This window comes from Periplaneta americana, chromosome 5 (genome assembly GCF_040183065.1).
Source record: "Periplaneta americana isolate PAMFEO1 chromosome 5, P.americana_PAMFEO1_priV1, whole genome shotgun sequence".
NCBI lineage: Eukaryota > Metazoa > Arthropoda > Insecta > Blattodea > Blattidae > Periplaneta > Periplaneta americana.
The window spans coordinates 61783305-61802490 of NC_091121.1; the positions used below are offsets into that span (position 1 = coordinate 61783305).

Genomic DNA, 19186 nt, shown 5'->3' on the forward strand with positions numbered 1-19186 from the left:
GTCAGTAGAAATGAGAATTATTGACATCAAGCATGTAATTTGTTCTACCTTTTGCGATTCGGTAACCAATGGTCGAAGATACTGCTTTAAAAACAAACAGAAATATTCATTTTATTTATTTGTATTCGTTCAACAGTATTTTGGTGCTGATAATACTAATATTTCTAAGATGATAATGTGAACAGTGCACACGAGCACGCACACACATAAGCACTCTCTCACACTCACACGCCTACAAGCACAAATCCACCAAGTATTTTTCGATTTCAGATACATCTTACAATGAAACGTTATTCCATGATAAGAAAACTTCCCAACAATTTTTACACCATTCGAAAGAGCATCCTGAAATATGGTAAAATCTATATTACATCCTGCATACTTTCGTTTGTCTCATAGATATGGTTAGAAATTGGTAGGTTTAATTAGCACAAACGGAACATTTGAAAACAGCACTGACCATTGTACTAGAAGGGCAATTGGTAAATGTGAATTTCATATGAAAGAAAGTGAGTGTCATCACCTCTCTTTGGTAAAGAATAGTTGGTGCAAGAAACTTGTGTTTCGAATATTCTTTTGTTCAACTATCATCATTCACAGAATGAATTTGTTGAAAGGGAATAAGCAGGAACTGTCACATTATCGAAGAGTAAGTTACGTGTTTGATTTCATGTTTGTTTCGAGAATTTCATACACATTTATTGTAATGTGTTTAAAATTCGCAATCACTCACCCACATGCTCACAATATAATAGCAGTCGTCTGTAGCTGCATTTAGATTGGCATCAGGCCAAACACCTGCTTAGAATTGGAATATATCAGTCCCCTAACTGCCCATTGTGCAACTCAAACCAAGATGGATTCGGAACACCTCAAAATCTTTGAAAAATATTGGAGTGCAAGAGGTCAAATGACTTTATTGTCAAAAGCCTGGCATTAGAAAACAACAACATATAATAGCAGTAGGGTATGTAAAATTAGCAGTTTTAATGTGTCCCAAAATTATATTTCCAAAAATAATGTATAAATTATTTAGACCTTTACTTAATATAATGCTGTGTTTCCTTATTATTTTTAATGTATGTAACCTCTCCTTGCTACGTTTAGGAAGTGCACCACTTTCCATTGCCACTTGTTCCCTATGCTGCTTTGTCAGATATCACAACATCTGTATTCAATCCTTGCATGTGCACAACAGGTCAAAAGTAACAGACTCATTAAGCCGACAGAACATTACTAGCTGGCACCAGTCTGCATAGGAACTGGCTACTGTACCCCATTATCTCCTGGCTTAGTTGTCTCGTGAAGGATGCCTCATTGGCGTTATTTATGAGGTTCCAACCTGTCTTCCGACAGTTGACTACACAAAAACAGTACTCTGATTTATAAAATACTAGCACAATGAAATTTAAACTAAAAATTAAACAAATTATTAAGAAAAATTAACATAGTGGCAGATAATTAAGTGTTAAACATTAATCTTATTACTTATTAATATTAGTTCTAACTATAATTCTAACTATTTTAATTGTAATTACAATTAATCTATGGTATTTTCTTTTTATTACTCAAATTTATTGTTTATTTCTTCTTCTTTCTACCTACCTATAATGCACTTTTGAACCACCGAACAAGAGAGTTGCTCGTAAGTGGATAAATTCATAAATTCATTTAAAATCTCTCTCTCTCTCTCTCTCTCTCTCTCGCCCCCACTCTCTCTCACAGCATTTTAAGTTTCCTTTTGTCTTTATTTGAACTGTGATTTGTACTCCAAAATCAATGTAGGCCCTATGACTGTTTAGTGAGCAAAGTCAAAAATTTTTGTGGCATGTTTTGCCACTTTTTGTAGCATGAACATCCTCAATTTAAAAAATGAAATAGTACATTTAATCAACTTAAATGCATTCCTAGTAAATACACATACAGGAAGTTTGATGAAGGCCTGTGTTCTTATTTTGATAAGTTTTTTTTTTTTTTTTTTTTTTTTTGTGATTTATTTTACGATGCTTTATGATCTGTTATGGTTATCTAGCATCTGAATGATATGAAGGTGATAATGCCAGCAAAATGAATTCAGGGTCTAGCAGAGAAAATTACCCAGCATTTGCTCTTAATGGCTTAAGGGAAAACCCTGGATAAAATCTCACTTAGGTAACCAGGATTTGATACCGGGCCCACTCATTTCATGGTCAGGCATGTTAACCATTACTCCATAGCGATGGCCTGATAAGTATTAAGCAGGGTTCATTTTAGAAGGGTAGATTTTCTGCTAAAACAAAAAGCATATCCGGAAAAATCGTCACACATTTTTGTCACAGGTAGAATTCATCACTAAGGGTGTGATTTTACGGTGATTATTTTACAATGATTTCAGTGATTATAATAGTTTAATTTCGGTGAATATTTCGTTAAAAAAAAAAAACCACGCTATTTCGCATCCTAAAGGAACTTAAAGAGTAATAAAATAATATATATATTTTTTAAAATTATTATTGAAACAACCCCTTTGAAACTAACAGAAAATTGTTTGCAGCTTTAATTAAATTCATAATGCAATTTCATTCGACTGTGAGGGAGTAACGGCACTGCTTTCTTAATTTCACGAAGACAGTTATTGAGAGAAATATATAATTATAACCACTGTCTTGGAACTAGTCCCTGAAACTAAGCGTACCTCATTGCCAGATGTCATATGCATGTAATGCTCAATGATCAAATATGTAGAAATTTTCATGTATATGTATGTTATAACGAAGGAAATTCTCATGTTTGATTTGGAAGAAAGAGTCATTTTTCGTGCGATTTCTCCATAAAACCTGGTTTTTGTTGAAAATATCGCAATAAAATAATTTCGTCGACTTCTATCAAGTTTGCGAAAATTCGTGGATATAATTATTTCATTTCATTTTGGACTTTATTAAGGGATTTGCATTTTCCATGCATAAAATTAAGTTTTTAACACATTTTGTGTATATTGTTAATACCAACAAATCACACTCCTATTCATTACACATAATCGATTCTTTACATACAGTAGGTACCATACTTCCCTGAGAATTATGCCTCCACTACATTTTATCAGAAATGAAATGTTATATATTCTTCCAAATACGTTTACATTAATATCACATATTATTATTCAATATTTAAAAATTTTTTGAGACTAGAAATTTTCAATCTTAACACAGCTCTTCTGCAGAGTTGCCAATATAATAATAATAATAATAATAATAATAATAATAATGGTTTATGTTGTAATTATTCCAAGTTTGATAAACATGCATGTCTAATCTAAGACTATAATTATTATGTAAAGTTTCTTTCATGCGCAGCAGACTACAAAACACATACAAAGTCGGCAGTGTTAGGGCTTTTAAGATATAAACAGCAGGTCTACAGGATGCTTGATTTGATAGAGTCATAATAATTCTAATTACTTTTCTCTGGTTTATAAAACTCTACTTTAAAAAGAGCTGTTTCTCCAAAATAGTAGTCCCTATTGTAAATGTGAATAGAAGAAAGCATAATATGATTTTACTTATTATTACGTACACAAGACTTCAGCTTTCACAGTAAAATAAACTGGACATAATTTTAGCCACAGGCTGTTAATGTCAGCCCCCCTCCCAATTTAACGTATTATCTAATTCATTCTTAACTTACTTACTTATGGCTTTTAAGGAACCCGGAGATTCATTGCTGCCCTCACATAAGCCCGCAATCGGTCCCTATCTTGAGCAAGATTAATCCAGTCTCTACAATCATATCCTTCCTTCCTCATATCCATTTTAATATTATCCTCCCATTTACGTCTCGGCCTCCCCAAAAGGTCTTATTCCCTCCGGCCTCCCAACCAAGACTCTATATCCATTTCTGGATTCGCCCATATGTGCTATATGCCCTGCCCACCTCAAATGTCTGGATTTAATGTTCTTAATTATGTTAAGTGAAGAATAAAATGCATGCAGTTCTGCGTTGTATAACTTTCTCTATTCTCCTGTAGCTGCATCTCTCTTAGCCCAAATATTTTCCTAAGCACCTTAATCTCATACATCTGTTCCTCTGTTCCTCTCTCAAAGTGAGAGTCCAAGTTTCACAACCATATAGAACAACCGGTAATATAATTGTTTTATAAATTCTAACTTTCAGATTTTTTGCGAGCAGACTGGATGATAAAAGATTCTCAACCGAATAATAACACGCATTTCCCATATTTATTCTGTGTTTAATTTCCTCCTGAGTATCATTTATATTTGTTACTGTTGCTACAAGATATTTGAATTTTTCCATCTCTTCAAAGGTTAAAAACTTCCAATTTTTATATTTCCATTTCGTACAATATTCTGGTCACGAGACAATCATATCCTTTGTCTTTTCGAGATTTACTTCCAAACCTATCTCTTTACTTGCTTCAAGTAAAATTTCCGTATTTTCCCTAATAGTTTCTGGATTTTCTCCTAACATAGTCACATCATCTGCATAAACAAGGACTCTCTCTGTTATCCAGGACTTTCCTAATAGCATATTCTAGAGCAAAGTTAAAAAGTAAAGGTGATAGTGCATCTCCTTGCTTTAGCCCACAGTGAATTGGAAAAGCATCTGACAGAAACTGGCCTATACACACTCTGCTGTACGTTTCACTGAGACACATTTTAATTAATCGAACTAGTTTCTTGGGAATGCAAAATTCAATAAGAATATTATATAAAACTTCTCTCTTCACCAAGAATCCAATTCCTAACACTTTAATTTATTTGGGTCCTTTTCCATGTGTCACAAGGTAAAGTTTATCATTTCAATTTTTCTCCTCCTTCATTGTGAGAATAATTTCAAACAAATTTACTGTTTGTTCTAGTTATTTTCTGTTATAACAAAAGTTGTATCATCAGTATACAAAACTAATTTACATAGGGCAGTTCACAGTAAATCATTCATTACTACAATGAAAAGAAAAGAATCTAGAACAGATCCTTGATGGTAATCCTGATAAGACATGTCTAAAATCTGAATAATCTCATCAAACTCAATTCTTTATTTCTACGCCATATTAACACAACTTGTGAATATAACTACATCAACAGAGATGGTGTCAAATGCCTTACTTAGATTCTCTAGAGTAGCTCCCACAATGGAATTATTTTCGAAATCACCTAAAATAATTGTATTCATTACAACTTCAACTGCTTGAGCTGTAGACAGACTGGACACAAATACAAAATGTAAGATAATAAACTATAACAACAGATTTAACTTTCTGAAAATTGTCATTATAAACATGAACAGCTTATATTCAAGTGCCCCATCGAGTTAGCACATGTTTTGGAAGAAGTGGCACATCCGGCAGTTGCTTCCTGTAAGCTTATACACGTCGTGGTGACTTCACAAACACTTTTTGTAGAAGACACAAATTGATTAACTTCGGGAAAACTGGCTCTCACAGTTTCTGCAACACAATGAAGAGCATGAGCCATACAAATGAAGTGAACCATGTGAACACTTTAAGTGCAGTAGTGGCTTTTAAAATATATGCTGCACTGTCTGTGTAGAAAATGAGAACTCTTTCTTCCTGGACACCTCTTGGCCACAACACCTCTTGGCCACAACACTTTAAGATCATTGAAAAATCGAGCATCAGTGAAATGGTTTGTGTAGTATAACAGTTTGCTTGCAATGAGACATAGTTTAGATGGAGCATCTGCACTTAATTTTGCCAATGATTAAATTTGCTCCATACCGCCCCAAAACGTCAGTTGTTTCATCTACAGAAATCTAGAGGTAAGAACTGACTATTTTTGTCCTAATGGTCTCCAGAGCTTCTTTATAGCAAACTCCGAGGTATCCCTTCCGAAGTGTGGACTCCTCAAGAACTTGACGACTGCAATATTTCTCCAGGAAGGTGAGGTACTTTGGTACTTGAATTCTGTTCCAAGGAATGTTTGCTGCAATCATTGCTTGGTACATCTCTTTGAAAAACTCACTTATTAAAGAATCCTGCTGCATCTGAGTCAAGAGAACTTGTTTTTTCGATGTTTGCAGTTCTTTATTTCTCACATGAAGTGTACTTTGGACATGTTGTTCTAATTGAGATTTCATAGAGCATCCAATTTTTTTATCACATACTTGGCACAAAACTACTTTACTATCTGTGGTAAATGCATCATCGATAGTTACCCACAATCAAAGTTTTGCAGAAAATGACGAGGCAATTGTAAATTTTCACCTGTGTTCACTCACGTTCAGTCACCACAATTTACTGGGACAAACTGGATAAACCGGACTCTTTAAATGGTCAGACAAAGTCAGGATATTCCAGACTCAAGTTAAATTTAAAAATAATATGCAAACATTACGTTTGTGCACGAGTTGTTCTCTCTTCCGACCTTCCTCACCCACCCCAGAATAACAAAGCACTACCAGTATTCGACGAAAACATTGTTCTTAAAGTGTATTCAATTTTAAAAGTGTTATCTCCAAGGCATAGCGGAGCACTGAGAGAAAGAATATCCTCCTTTGGAATTCTACCTAACCGGTGACATGGTTAATGGCATGTCAATCATGTAAGTGTCCCAACAAAGTTGAGAACAGAAGGCATTGTGTGAGTGCAGAAATGTTACCTATTACATAGCACTGTACATAACAATTTTAACGAACTTACATTTGAAGACCATTTTATGTAAAAATATATATTAATCTAATAAATATGTAGTATTGAGCAAAGTATCTAAAAAATATGTAACACAAAACTTTTGCATATGGTCCCTATTTGTGTAAATCGTCAACATTTTCGGTTATTACGAAAGTATATATCAAGGAAAAAGTATGTAATTACATAAGAATCCGGACTCTAATCATTAGTAATATGGAAGATGATAGTGATATATTTTATGACGAATTAAGTTCGGAGATGAATATAATTTTAATACGAGAAGAAACTCTGAAGACTGTGAAAGAACAGTTCAAGAAATGTTCTAAGAACGTGAAATCCCAAACTAGTTCTGAGACCATAGGCCTACACAACTGGCATGTGTCGAAAGAAGTTCGGAATTAGCCTAGTTCATAACACGTTCTTAACAGCTTGTTGGAACAAACCTTCTAAGAAACTTAGTTTTCTTCCTAAAAGTCTATTTCTCTTCCTTTCATTGCGATTTCAATGTTCACATAAAATTATTCTCATACTTTCATTTCAACACTGTCCATCATTCATGCTGCACATAAATGGTTTAATTCAAGAGAAATTCAATACATAACTACAAGAAAGAGAAGGATTTTTTTAATGAAGATTCAGTTTATATCCAGAAACAACAAAATAGGTAGGATCTGTAAGTGAGCTCACTATCAGGAAAATTATTTATGTATTCTAAATTCAGCTATATTTCTTCTAGAGCTTACTGGTACATACTTAATGTAATTTCTTGCAACAGTAAACTGGACAATGATCAATCTGACATGGCAGACTGAGTAGATACAGAATAGTGATGACTAAGTTTATCTCAATTGTCCACAGAGTTGTATATTTATTCAGCCTTATTAACACACTGTTAACATGTTTAGACAATTAATACAATTAATATATAGACTTACCTCTACAAAAATCTTAAACATGTGGCTTAAGTTTGCAGCCACAAATACTCTACTTTCAATATAAACATTACTTGACACTTACCTGTATATCCTATTGCACTGTTGTAACCCTCCACTTGTTACCAATTACAACCTAACATATGAGAGATGAAGTACGAATTACTACGGAAATGCTCTGTTTCCCTTGTAATGCGTCCTGAACTCTTAGGTGTTATATTTTAACAAGTTGGGGGGGGGGGGGGGAATACAACAGTACATTAGAATGTAAGACAAGTATAAAACGATTTTTATGTTGAAAGCATTTGTGGCTGCAAACTAAAAACCAAGTGTTTATCACTATTTACATTTCGCAGAAACCAATAAAACAAATTATATATATATATATATATATATACCTTTGGTGTAGCTCCTCTAGAGAATTACATATGTTTACACTATATTTGCACAGTGTTGCACCATAGTACTCCACTGCTGATTAATATGATGTTTTTTTTTTTTCTGCCAGTTTTACAATGTTTAAATAGGCTACTTCTGTTGAAAGAAGAGGTTTTCAGGTCATCAAACGACAGTTATATAGTTTAGGGCACTTCCTCTACAGTAAATGTGTTAGAAAGAACACGTAGGTCAATTCCTGGTGTCTTGTTGCCAATGATATTTTGACATAATGGGCCAAATGAACTATCATTTCCTATTCCAGAACTGTTAGGTACCGGTACGTCAGTAGACTAGACTAGGTCAACTTAAAGTCAATTAACTTAGTACTACGTAACACTCTTTACAGAGTCTTTAAAGTCACTCTCTCTCTTTTTTTTTTTTTTTTTTTTTTTTTTTCTTCAGAAACTGGAACTTAACTTAGTTCCGATTTATAAAATGTTTAATTCTTTCACAAACTTTTGATTATTGTGCAATGAAAGGTAGAATTAACCAGGCCTATAGACTATAGAAACTTGCATTTCTTCTGTCGCTAAACGAAATTTGATCATCCTATAACACATGTCTCTTCATAACTTCATGAGATGGATTTAATAACAATATAAATGAGAAGGCATTCTAAATGTATATCTAGGAATAAAGTGCCTCACAATCGCTCATTATTACTACCTAGGCCTATATATTAATTTAAGTTAGCCTATATAAAATAAAACTATGAAGATCACTTACCAAACTGTGAAATAAAACATGAGTAGTTTTCTGTTTTCGAATCTTCATTTTAACGTCTCTTTTCCCAGTGACAATTCTTGTAAATTTCTGCAAAATAAACCCTCTTAGTTTTCACAGTTCAATGATCTGCAACTCGTCAGAACTTGTGTTCATCTGGGATCGTATTTACTTGTACATTATTGAAGTGCACACCACTCATTGCTCATAAACACAAAAGAACATGGCATTTCTCTTTAGTATCAGGGTGATAGGAAAATAAGTGACAACAACACAACTCTTTAGATGTTGACTGAATGTCTTACATAACCTAAATATTTTCATGGTCCACTTCAAGGTTGAATTTAATGGACATAAAATGTTATATACAAGACAGTCTACGTAGCCAACGCATATAAATAAACCTATTCCTCAAACTAAAGAACAAATGCTTTGGAAATAATACTGAAAAATGTACAATAACTAAATATATATATTTTATATATTACATTTTTTGTGTAAAATATTATGAATGTTTCTGATAATCCACAGCACTGTTTTTAATATAACCTTCATTTTCTCTTGGTGAAGTCAAGAGAAATCCTTCCAAAAAACAAACAATCCAGATTTAAAAAGTATAAATAAAGTGTTTGTGTAATAATTATCTTTCATAAATAAAATGAATAACAATCATGAAAACATAAAAAAATGTTGTTACGTGAGATACCTTTCTCTCTCTCCACGTCAGCTGTCATGTGATTTATATTGATGTTGATCTTAATCTAATGCACCTAACGCAGAGATTGTAACATAAGGACTTTACCTATATTACGTATGATTATGCCAGTTGTTGTTAAGTTACACTAAACGTCAAATGACCTAGTTAAGTACAATAACATGTCAACTATGCAGTTATAACTATTCCCATTCCATGATTCAAGCGATCGATGTGGCAAGAAAAGTGCATGAAAATATTGCAATGACTTATAAAGCAAGCATATACCACTATTATGTAATTTCAACTATCACTACTACCTGATGACACATTTAAAATCTGGAAGTCCCTTTTGCGCACTTAATAAGCAAGATCTACAAAAATTTTACCTACACTCAACATCTTTAGGCAGTTCCATGTCCAATGCGCACAACATCCAATAGTGCTAGTGCGCATCTTGTCAAAATGGAAGAATGTGAGGCTGTTGTAGATATATAGGTACAAATAATACAGAACTGAAGTTTACGCAGATTGACACTAACAGTTGCGAAAATCATATTAATAAGGTAACATGGAGATAAAATAAACGTCCAGATATTTTATTCTGAATGTAAGTAAGGCATGGTGAACAGAACATTCATAATGTTGCGAGTTGCGACGTTCGTCGACGCTGGCGTTGCCATGGCAACGTACGAAAAACACCAAGTAGCCTATTTGCAGGAAGCTACTGCTCAAGAGAACTATGTTATATTTAAATCCTCTTGCTACTGCTGAAGATTGAAGACAGAACCGAAATTTAGAAAGAAAAATATATGTGTCTCTGCCTTGGTCCTACGGGTTCGGGCAAAACATTGCTTTTAAAAAAATTACAAAACCGGGAAACAATCGACACAATGTCTAGTACTGTTCCAACAGTTGGAACAAACCTTGTGACAATTCGACTTGAAAACCAAAAGGAAACAACTGTAAGAGAAGTGGGAGGGGCAATGGCACCTATTTGGAGAAGTTATTATAACGGAATGCAGAAAATTATTTATGTAGTAGATGCAAGTAATCTATGTCAAATTGCTGCAGCAGGAGTACTACTGTACACAATACTTGCAGAACCTTGTCTCCAAAAGGCAAAGGTACGTATGCTAGAAATATTGTCGTTTACTTATTAAGTCAGTACAAATATTCACCATTAACGACTTGAATTTGGTCGACAGAGCCCTATAAAAATCAGCAGATTAGGCGGGGGGCGCGCTTCCGTACAGGGGCAGTGCCAGTGGCATTTCCCCTAAGGTTAGAGCCCAGTTTAGGTGAGTGTGTATTAAACGAAAATTAGGGGCTAGAAAATATTGAGAATAGGACGCATGTTTATATGACATTTCTGTGAAAAGTACTGGGTAAGAAGTAGAAGTGACCAGGGCGAAATTTATTGTAAAATGTATGAATAAAGTATGCCTAGGCTAGTTATTGTTCACCAGTCACCACCATCATCATCATCATCATCATCATCATCATCATTTGGTCCAGACATAGCACAATAAATAGTTAGTTACTCCTCCATTTAATCGCAGTCCAGTTCTGACAGGTTTTATATTGGAGAAAATGGCTGTATATCTCATTAAATCCTTATAGCCTAAATTACGGTAATAAATTTCGTCGATCCAAATGCTAAAAAATATACTGCTCAAAAAAATTAGTGGAACAGGTTTTATGTCAGCTGTAAATTCCTAGTATAAGGCTATAGCTGTGCTGTAATGAAATCACCATTTGCGTTAACATATTTTCTATTCAGAAGACACGACATTTGGTTTTCATCTTCATCGCAGTCCAAGGAAACCAGATCATAATCCATCCATGCTGAAAACCAATATGATTTACCTTGATCTTCTCCGTTTGATTGTGGCCCTTTTAAAACATATCAGAGACTTTGGTCATTGTTAGGGTCTAATTCAGATGTTACTGCAAAGGAACTACAAAATGGTTGATATCAGGGAAGTTGAAGTCACACAAGCTGTCACCTTCAATAAGCAGGGATTGACTTATTGTGAGATTTTCAATGACCTCCGTTACTCTGTGTCAGTTATGTATATAGCTGTCAAACGTTATAGGGAGTCAGGGCAGTACGAAAGGAGACATGGACAAGGACGTAAACGGAAGACAACTGGAAATCAAGACTTTTTAGTTCTTTCTGCTTTGTGTCAGTATACATCCACTGCTCATAATCTGCAAAACGATCTTAGGTTAGTACATGGAATAGCAGTAAGTGACCAGACGGTCAGAAATAGATTGTGGGAAATTAATTTGAGAGCTCGGAAACTTCTACGTGCCGCTACATTTGGAGGTTCATCACAAGTGAGCAAGGTTAATATTCGATCTGGAACATGTAAATTGGCAACTTCGACATTGGAGGCAAGTACTGTTCACAGACGAATCAAGAGTTCTCCGTGAATTTTTGTGATGAACAATTACGTGTCTGGAGACATCGTGGAGAGCATCTTGATGAACCTAACATTCCTGAAATTGACAGGCTTGGTGGGGAAGATGAGTGGAACGAAGAAAAATTCTCTCTGGTACCAGGATTTGAACCCAGGTTTTCAGCTCTACGTGCTGATACTATATCCACTAAGCCACACTGGATTCCCATCCCGATGTCGGATGAATCCCCTCAGTTTAAGTTCCATCTCTTGGGTTCCCTCTAGTGGCCTATCCTCATGCACTGCATCATAGATGTATGACAGTGGGACTATGTCCACACACATGTACAGAGGTGCATGGAAATATCATATGTACTTCAGTACATCATAATATAATTAGGTTTGGTGGGGGCTCAATTATGGTCTGGGCCAGCATCAGCTTAGAAACGAAAACTGCCCTGACTGTCGTTTCTGGCCGGCTAACTGCAATTTGTTATGTTGAGAATATATTGCGATAACATGTTCTGCCTGTAATGAAACATATGGATGTTATGCGAGAGCCCACGTTGCTGCCGTCTCCATAAATTTTTCGAACAAGCATGAAATTACTGTAATGGATTGGCCAGCGATTAGTCAAGATGGGGTATGCTTGAAAGACGCATCTGTAGGCGCCATCAAAACCCACAGAACCTCGAAGAGCTTGCAGTGGCACTTAATGAAGAATGGATGAATATATCCCAAGTTAACATTTGGTGGCTTGTGAGAAGCATGTCTCATAGATGCCAAGCAATAATTCATGCTCATAGAGGCCACACGAGGTACTAAATTTATGTAGACATTGCGAAGACTCGTTATGGTTAGAATAAAATAACACATTTTTCACTTTGTTTTGTGCAGTAACGAGTAACATTACCATTGTTGACCACAACTTTGTTGTAAATGGCCATTGGCCATGGAAAGTAATTTGTTATGGAATATAGCGTCTGAAGTTCATGCTGTACTAAGGACAACGTTCTACGTTTTCATTGTTCAATAAAAAATTAATTACAAATCTTGTTCTGCTAATTTTTTTGAGCAGCATATTAGATCAGATTTTCTTCGAGTAGATTTTCTTATTACTGTTGAATCCACTGCATTGTCATTTGTTCATTTTTAAATTTTACTAACATTGCTGTTTGTCTAATACTGTACAGTTCAGAAAGAAAGAGTGCACACAAACACTGTAGAGAAACCATTAATATAGAACATGTTTACATCAAAATTTTATCATTTAACTTACTTACAAAATGAAGTAAAAATTATTGAGACATGTTTATAGCCACTTTAAAAAAATTTAAATCTCTTAAAAATTTCTTAGTAAAATTGGCTTGGTAGTTGTGACTGTAATTTATTAATAACTAGCCGTACCCGTGCGCTCCGCTGCACCCGTTAGAAATAAATATAAAGTAATTACATAATTAAAATAGGACATTTGATCCAGGGAAGAGCCGTGTTTGATAGAAGGATAAATCGTTTAATATGTTGCTTAATTTAAATTGTATTTAAATAATTAAAATGCGATCATTTTGGTCCAGAGACCACTCATTTGGTGCAATGACAATTCCTTTAACATGTTTCTTAATTTTTATTACATGCATCCATACTTTAATGAAGACTGACATATCATTTAGATTTAATGTGTATACTTTATTTTACTTGCTATATGTTTCCATTGAATTATGATAATAACTTAATTTTAACCCTTGTTTTCTACGTATTCAGTAAATGGCGCTTGGGCCACAATGGTTCTGAACCCTTCAAATAACTTATATTATATTATATATTATATTATATTATATTATACCTGCTAATGGCTTCATTGCCAAATGCAAGGCACTAGACAACAACATATTATATTATATTATATTATATTATATTATATTATATTATATAAAAAATGTGTTGATAACGGATGTACACCGATAAGTAAGTTTTTAATTTGTTATGGGGGCTCTTAAATCTCAGGAGGAACAAATTTTATTTTACAACAGAGCAACATAATCTGCTTGGCTCATTACCCAATTTTTTTGCATTGCATTTAATGCTGAGTATTTATGTATTTTAACACGATTCAATTGAGCATAGTTAAAATTTGGATTATAAAATAATGGAATGCTAAGCTAACATATTATTACTGCATACTAAATCAATACACTCTTGTGGTTCGTTAATTCTCTGAGATAAACATTATTTTAAGAAATACAGGAAACGAATACACAGAATAGCCTATCAAGTTGTTTGTGCATACGAAGCTATTTTAATCTTACCTGTCCTCAATTGACACTCCGGTTACTGTAATAACATTATAGCATTATGTGCATATAGAGAAACTACACTTTCCAATGGTGAAATAATAATTAATTACACAAATCAGTTAATTTAGCTTCCGATATTACTTCATACAAACACAGAAATATTCTCTGTAGGCTATGATTCATAGCTTTCGATTGTTGTTGACCAAGGCCCCTTATAGACGAATTCATTTGTTTATTTCATTATACCGCCTTAGATGGCAGTTATTTTAATTTAGAAACTCATTTATCTCATTAAATATCAGTCCTATCAAAATTTTTCAAGGAATAAAACTTATCGAAAATTATTTTTAAAGAAACTTTTGTTATGTAACATTTTTCACAAAAATCAACAATAAGCGAGATATTGCGATTTATTTAATTCAGGCCCCCTTATAACCCCCCTTTTAAATAATGTATTTTGAATGCCATATAGCCTAAAATCGAAGTTACAACGAACATAATTTATATTCCAATTTTCATCGAAATCCGTTCATCCATTATCGCGTGAAAAGGTAACAAACATACAGACAGACAGACATACAAACAAAAATTTCAAAAAAGCGATTTTCGGTTTCAGGGTGGTTAATTATATATGTTAGGACCAATTATTTTTGGAAAATCTAAAATTACCAGAAAAATTTCGGCTACAGATTTATTATTAGTATAGATTTTAAATACATGTCAACAGGTACTTTTGGTGCTGTCCAAGATGGATGCATCATATCGTCAAATGAGAAATGAGGCTCTTCTGATGCTTCAGTTGTCACGTCTTAAAAAGGAGATCTCCCAAGACATCACAGTGCTGGAGGCAAGTGCAATGACAGGAGAGGGCACAGACAAAGTTCTAAACTGGCTGCAGAGCGGCAACATTGCATCTGCAAAACCAAAGTGATTGGAAATAGCTGACCTACATTTTTAAGTTACGATTATTGAACTTGAAAATTTAAACTTCTGCTATATTGTGCCTATTTTGTAAGATTATAAAACTTTTCATTTGTTGAGTTATTTGAAAGATAATTATTACAATTTATTCAATATGCTCATTATTTATAAAATTATGCAGTAATGATAGAAAGTTAATATTTGTAAAATAAAAAGATATCTTATAGCACACTTAATTTTATTTTTTAATATTATGGTTGAAAATTGGAATCGTTTCATGCAAATTTCATTATTTTGACCTAATTCTTCCACACCCACAGAAAGTTTTCGTCCTCCCTAGTTGGACAAATTATGCATGTATACCAATTTTCCCCTTTTTGACACGCATAATAGATAGCTACTTGTAAGAAATAGCCAGTGAACTTGTCTCACTACAACTGATTGCGCTTCTAAATATACATTTCAAAAATAAGTTCGTCATAGTTAAAAGAGATATTGCATAATATATGATATGTAACACAAAAGCTACTGTATAGTAGCATAGTGAACAAAAATCTGCTATATCACTATGTGAAAATTTTTCTTTCGGCAGGCACACAAACACAAACGTACTGCATATCAGTTATAAAGAATATAATATAAAGCTGTACATTTGTATTGATGCTCATCATTAATGCACATGTGATATGCTGCCATCCTTGCCACGTCCTTTAGCACTATCTCTAGTTGCAGAAGGCATGTCAGCACCTCAAGGGCACCGAGAGGAGTAGTACGTAAAGCCTCTGTAATTCCTAAACAAGCCAGTCTCTGGAGTTTGTTTAGTGAATTTTTTATGCCCTGCTTCTGTATTGCAAGCCACAAGACTTAAGAATGCAAAAGTGATATAGGGCAATATAATGGAAGTGTAGAGCCATTATCCATACTAGGTTTGAGACTCCATTTCACCCCAGATGCTCTTCTACCAGCCCACAGAGCATTGAGAACCTTCATCATTTTGTTACTAATGTGCTCTCTCCAGTTCACCTTTGTATCCAGATACTTGGTTATCAGGATCATTGCAGTCTTTTCCCAAAGAAGTTAATTTTGTAAAACCCCGATATTTTTCTTCTATTGGTAAAAAACACGAGGTCGGATTTACTGAAAGACCAACCTCAACATTACATAGTGCTTGTTGCTGGGTACAATCTGCTAATGTTTTGGCGAACTTGCTAATGACTAATACGCAAATGTCATCTGCATATGCTTGCTCATATATTCTCTCTTCATTGAGCTCCATACCAGGGGGGAAAGTACTCCTTGTGGACATCCTTTGGCCACAGCAACTCTCATGATATCGGTACCTAGGATCGGAATAACCAACCTTTTCTGTAAGGCTGATCTCATCCATCTAATGACAGTGGGGAAAACATGTCAGTGCTAACAAATGGAGTCCAAGGATGTATTATTAAAAGCTCCTTCTGTTACCAGGAATTTTCCTAAGGCCACCTCTTTCTGATCCAGCACCTCCCACCTAACCGGTGCAAAAGGGCTGTATCGAGTTCCCAGTCTGGTATGCATGTTGGTTAGGGTGTAAGGGTGTTTTACTCATTACTCCCTCCCTTGTATTTCCATCCACCAGTCATTCTAAAGTTTTCGATAAAAACGAAGTGAGGCTGATAGGATGAAAGTCCTTAGGTCTAAGGTGGGAATTTCTCCCAGGCTTAGGAATAAACACGACCTTGACTTCCCACCACGAGACAGGAACATATCCTATAGCTAGACAAGATCTGAAAATTCTAATAAAGTAAGCAAAAGGAATTTTCTGTTCCTTTTGTAGTTGAGCTGGGTATATTTCGTCCATATCTGCACTCTTGAAGGGGGCAAAGGAATTAATTGCTCATTCTATCTTTTTTTTTTTGAGTGACGATCTCAGCAGCCTTCTGCCAGTCTGCCTTGCGACCTCTGTGAGCATATGCCGAGATAGAATCCTCGTCAGGCTCAGTTGCACTGGGAAAGGGGGCCTTTTTTTTTGTCCTTGGAGGAGGGCCCGCAGGCAAGCACTGCAGCTATAGGCTTATTGTGAACCTCCATATATTGGAATGATTGTTGAAGTCCATTTAGGATCACTATTCAAGCACACGATTCACTGTATGGTGTCATCGCATCGATTTAGCCACAGCATCCAGTCCTGACTGGAGATCTGATTCTCCATCTTCCTGTGATGATGTTCTGCGGCCTTCTCAGATCAATGATATCTGTTCGCAATTGATGTGCTTGAATCTGCTGCATCCTTAACCAGAAGAACATGTCGTAGTCGATTCCACGACTCACCAAAGCGCCATCTGTCCAAAGGAGCTACATTACCCCAGTCACCAACAGTCCCCAAAATGAGTTCGAGGTCCAATGCCGAAAGTTACCCACAATTCTGCTTAGAGTGGTTGAGGAAAAACCTCAGAAAAACCCCAACCAGGATTTGAACCCGGGCCCGCTTGTTTCATGGCTAAGAAGGCTGTTACTCCACAGCAGTGGACAAAGTGGGCATCTAGAAGAAGATCCCTCTTTGATTGTGTGAATACAGAGGGAGACTTTAACAATCCGTTTTATTTTAGTGTCTTGCAAGAGAGCCTTGTGTAATCTAGCCATTTCTGGTAGATCATTAACAGAGTTGCAGAATTTCCTCCAGTTCTCTTTGGAAGTTTTCTTTATCTCCTTTTTATATTTCCATTGCGTCTCTTTATGAAGTTCCCAGCTAGTTAGGTCATTAATATGACGAGCCTTGTTGAAGAGCTGCCTTACCTCACTTCACGAAGTTCTCAAAACAGGGTTCTATGAAATGTTTCCTTTGCCACCTCTTATTTCCTTTAAGGGGCAGTTTTCTTCATAGGAAGAAACTAGTACATGATTTGTTTATTTTTTAGTTTTCCTTCATATACTCGTGCATTTAATTGAGGTGTTAATAACGTATTCACAAACATGATAAATTATAACGTACTTTTTGTATGTGTAAAAGTTTCTAGTTTACTAATGTAGAACTAAAATAACCTAGGTTAGTATTATATTACATAGTTTATAATTTTAATATATAAATTCCTCGCAGTTTTGTCTACTGCAATTGTTTTGTTTATAAATGAATACTGGTATATACTGTAACATGTGAAGAAAGAGATTCACAATTGGTCTTACTTTTAACAACCACTTATTCCCTTAAGTATTGGTTAGGTATAAGAATAATAGTGTTTTAAAATTAATTACATAAAATCCATATAAATATTATGTAAAATAGACAATTATCACCGGATTTTCATTTTAATAACATGCTCATTTAAGAAACTTAATGAAAATGAGAAAGTTGATCTGTATCACACCAATAATTGCATAGGGGAGGCAATGAAGAGATGTCACATACACTCCGAGCTTGCCATTATCAGCCTTTGAAGACTGCATAAAGCACTTTGGGTTGCAATCTTGGGAACTGGCGCTTTGTTTCAAAATAAGACAGCTGTATGAATAAATTTAGAAATAAACATTGACGTAAGTAGTGATGCTAAAGCAAGATGTTAATTTTAGAATTTATTGACAAAATATATTTCTGAAATATTCATCTAGATAAATCGTGTGTTCTAAGTAAGCAAAGTCATTAATCAATCAGATACTGTAATATTGGCATACTTTGCTTTGAAATTGTAATTTAATATAACTTGTATGTTTATACCTAATCAAGAATAAACATTGTTTAAGAAAAGTTATTCTCCCTCATTGCAATTAGGAATCATTTATTACCATTTAATTTGAGTTTCTTATATAGGCCTATATAAAATTATCGGTGGGTGCATTCATTATACCTCATTTTTCGAAAGATGGGACATGACATTAGCACTGCAATCACACAGTGTGGGAGAACTGTTGCTACGGGTAACAACGGCTGAGTTGCCAATGTTACAGTCCCCAACATGTTAGTGCTCAATAGCTCTATTGGCACCATTTATTGTGCACAGTGTCAGCTATTAATACGTTTCAGATTTCATTCTCTGTCGATTTTTGTATTGTTTTTATACCTTTACGTCAATTTCATTGTCAGTGAATATTTTAAGTCAGCTGGTAGCTTGCATCAGCTGATCGCATGGTCGCCCAATTGCCAAGTAGCGCTGTAGTTA

The 19186-nt window shown here is 34.7% G+C and overlaps 2 protein-coding genes across 9 annotated transcripts in view; one reads left to right on the plus strand and one right to left on the minus strand.

The window, feature by feature from the left end:
- The window catches only part of Afti (aftiphilin), a 46232-nt gene extending 36293 nt beyond the window's left edge, over positions 1–9939 (minus strand). For 3 of the 8 annotated variants that reach the window (XM_069825822.1, XM_069825821.1, XM_069825815.1), the window contains exons 1-2: positions 9827–9939; positions 8743–8829 (exon numbers count right to left, since the gene is read on the minus strand). The gene's annotated coding sequence lies outside the window, so the exon portion shown is untranslated. Of the gene's footprint in view, positions 1–8742; positions 8830–9227; positions 9247–9445; positions 9465–9750 lie in introns of those variants that run through there. The other 5 variants (XM_069825816.1, XM_069825818.1, XM_069825817.1 and 2 more) reach the window with 5 other exon arrangements.
- Positions 9872–18774, plus strand: LOC138699728 (ADP-ribosylation factor-like protein 16). The gene is made up of 2 exons (XM_069825829.1): positions 9872–10560; positions 14860–18774. The coding sequence occupies exons 1-2, from the start codon at positions 10246–10248 to the stop codon at positions 15061–15063; spliced, it is 519 nt and encodes a 172-aa protein (XP_069681930.1). The 5' UTR covers positions 9872–10245; the 3' UTR covers positions 15064–18774.
- Positions 18775–19186: the final 412 nt, after the last annotated feature.

Bases quoted from the DNA above. Each gene is read 5' to 3' on its own strand.
- LOC138699728 (XM_069825829.1), top strand. From the start codon at position 10,246: ATGTGTCTCTGCCTTGGTCCTACGGGTTCGGGCAAAACATTGCTTTTA. The intron at 10,561-14,859 runs GTACGTATGCTA...ACATGTCAACAG, and splicing joins CTTGTCTCCAAAAGGCAAAG to GTACTTTTGGTGCTGTCCAA.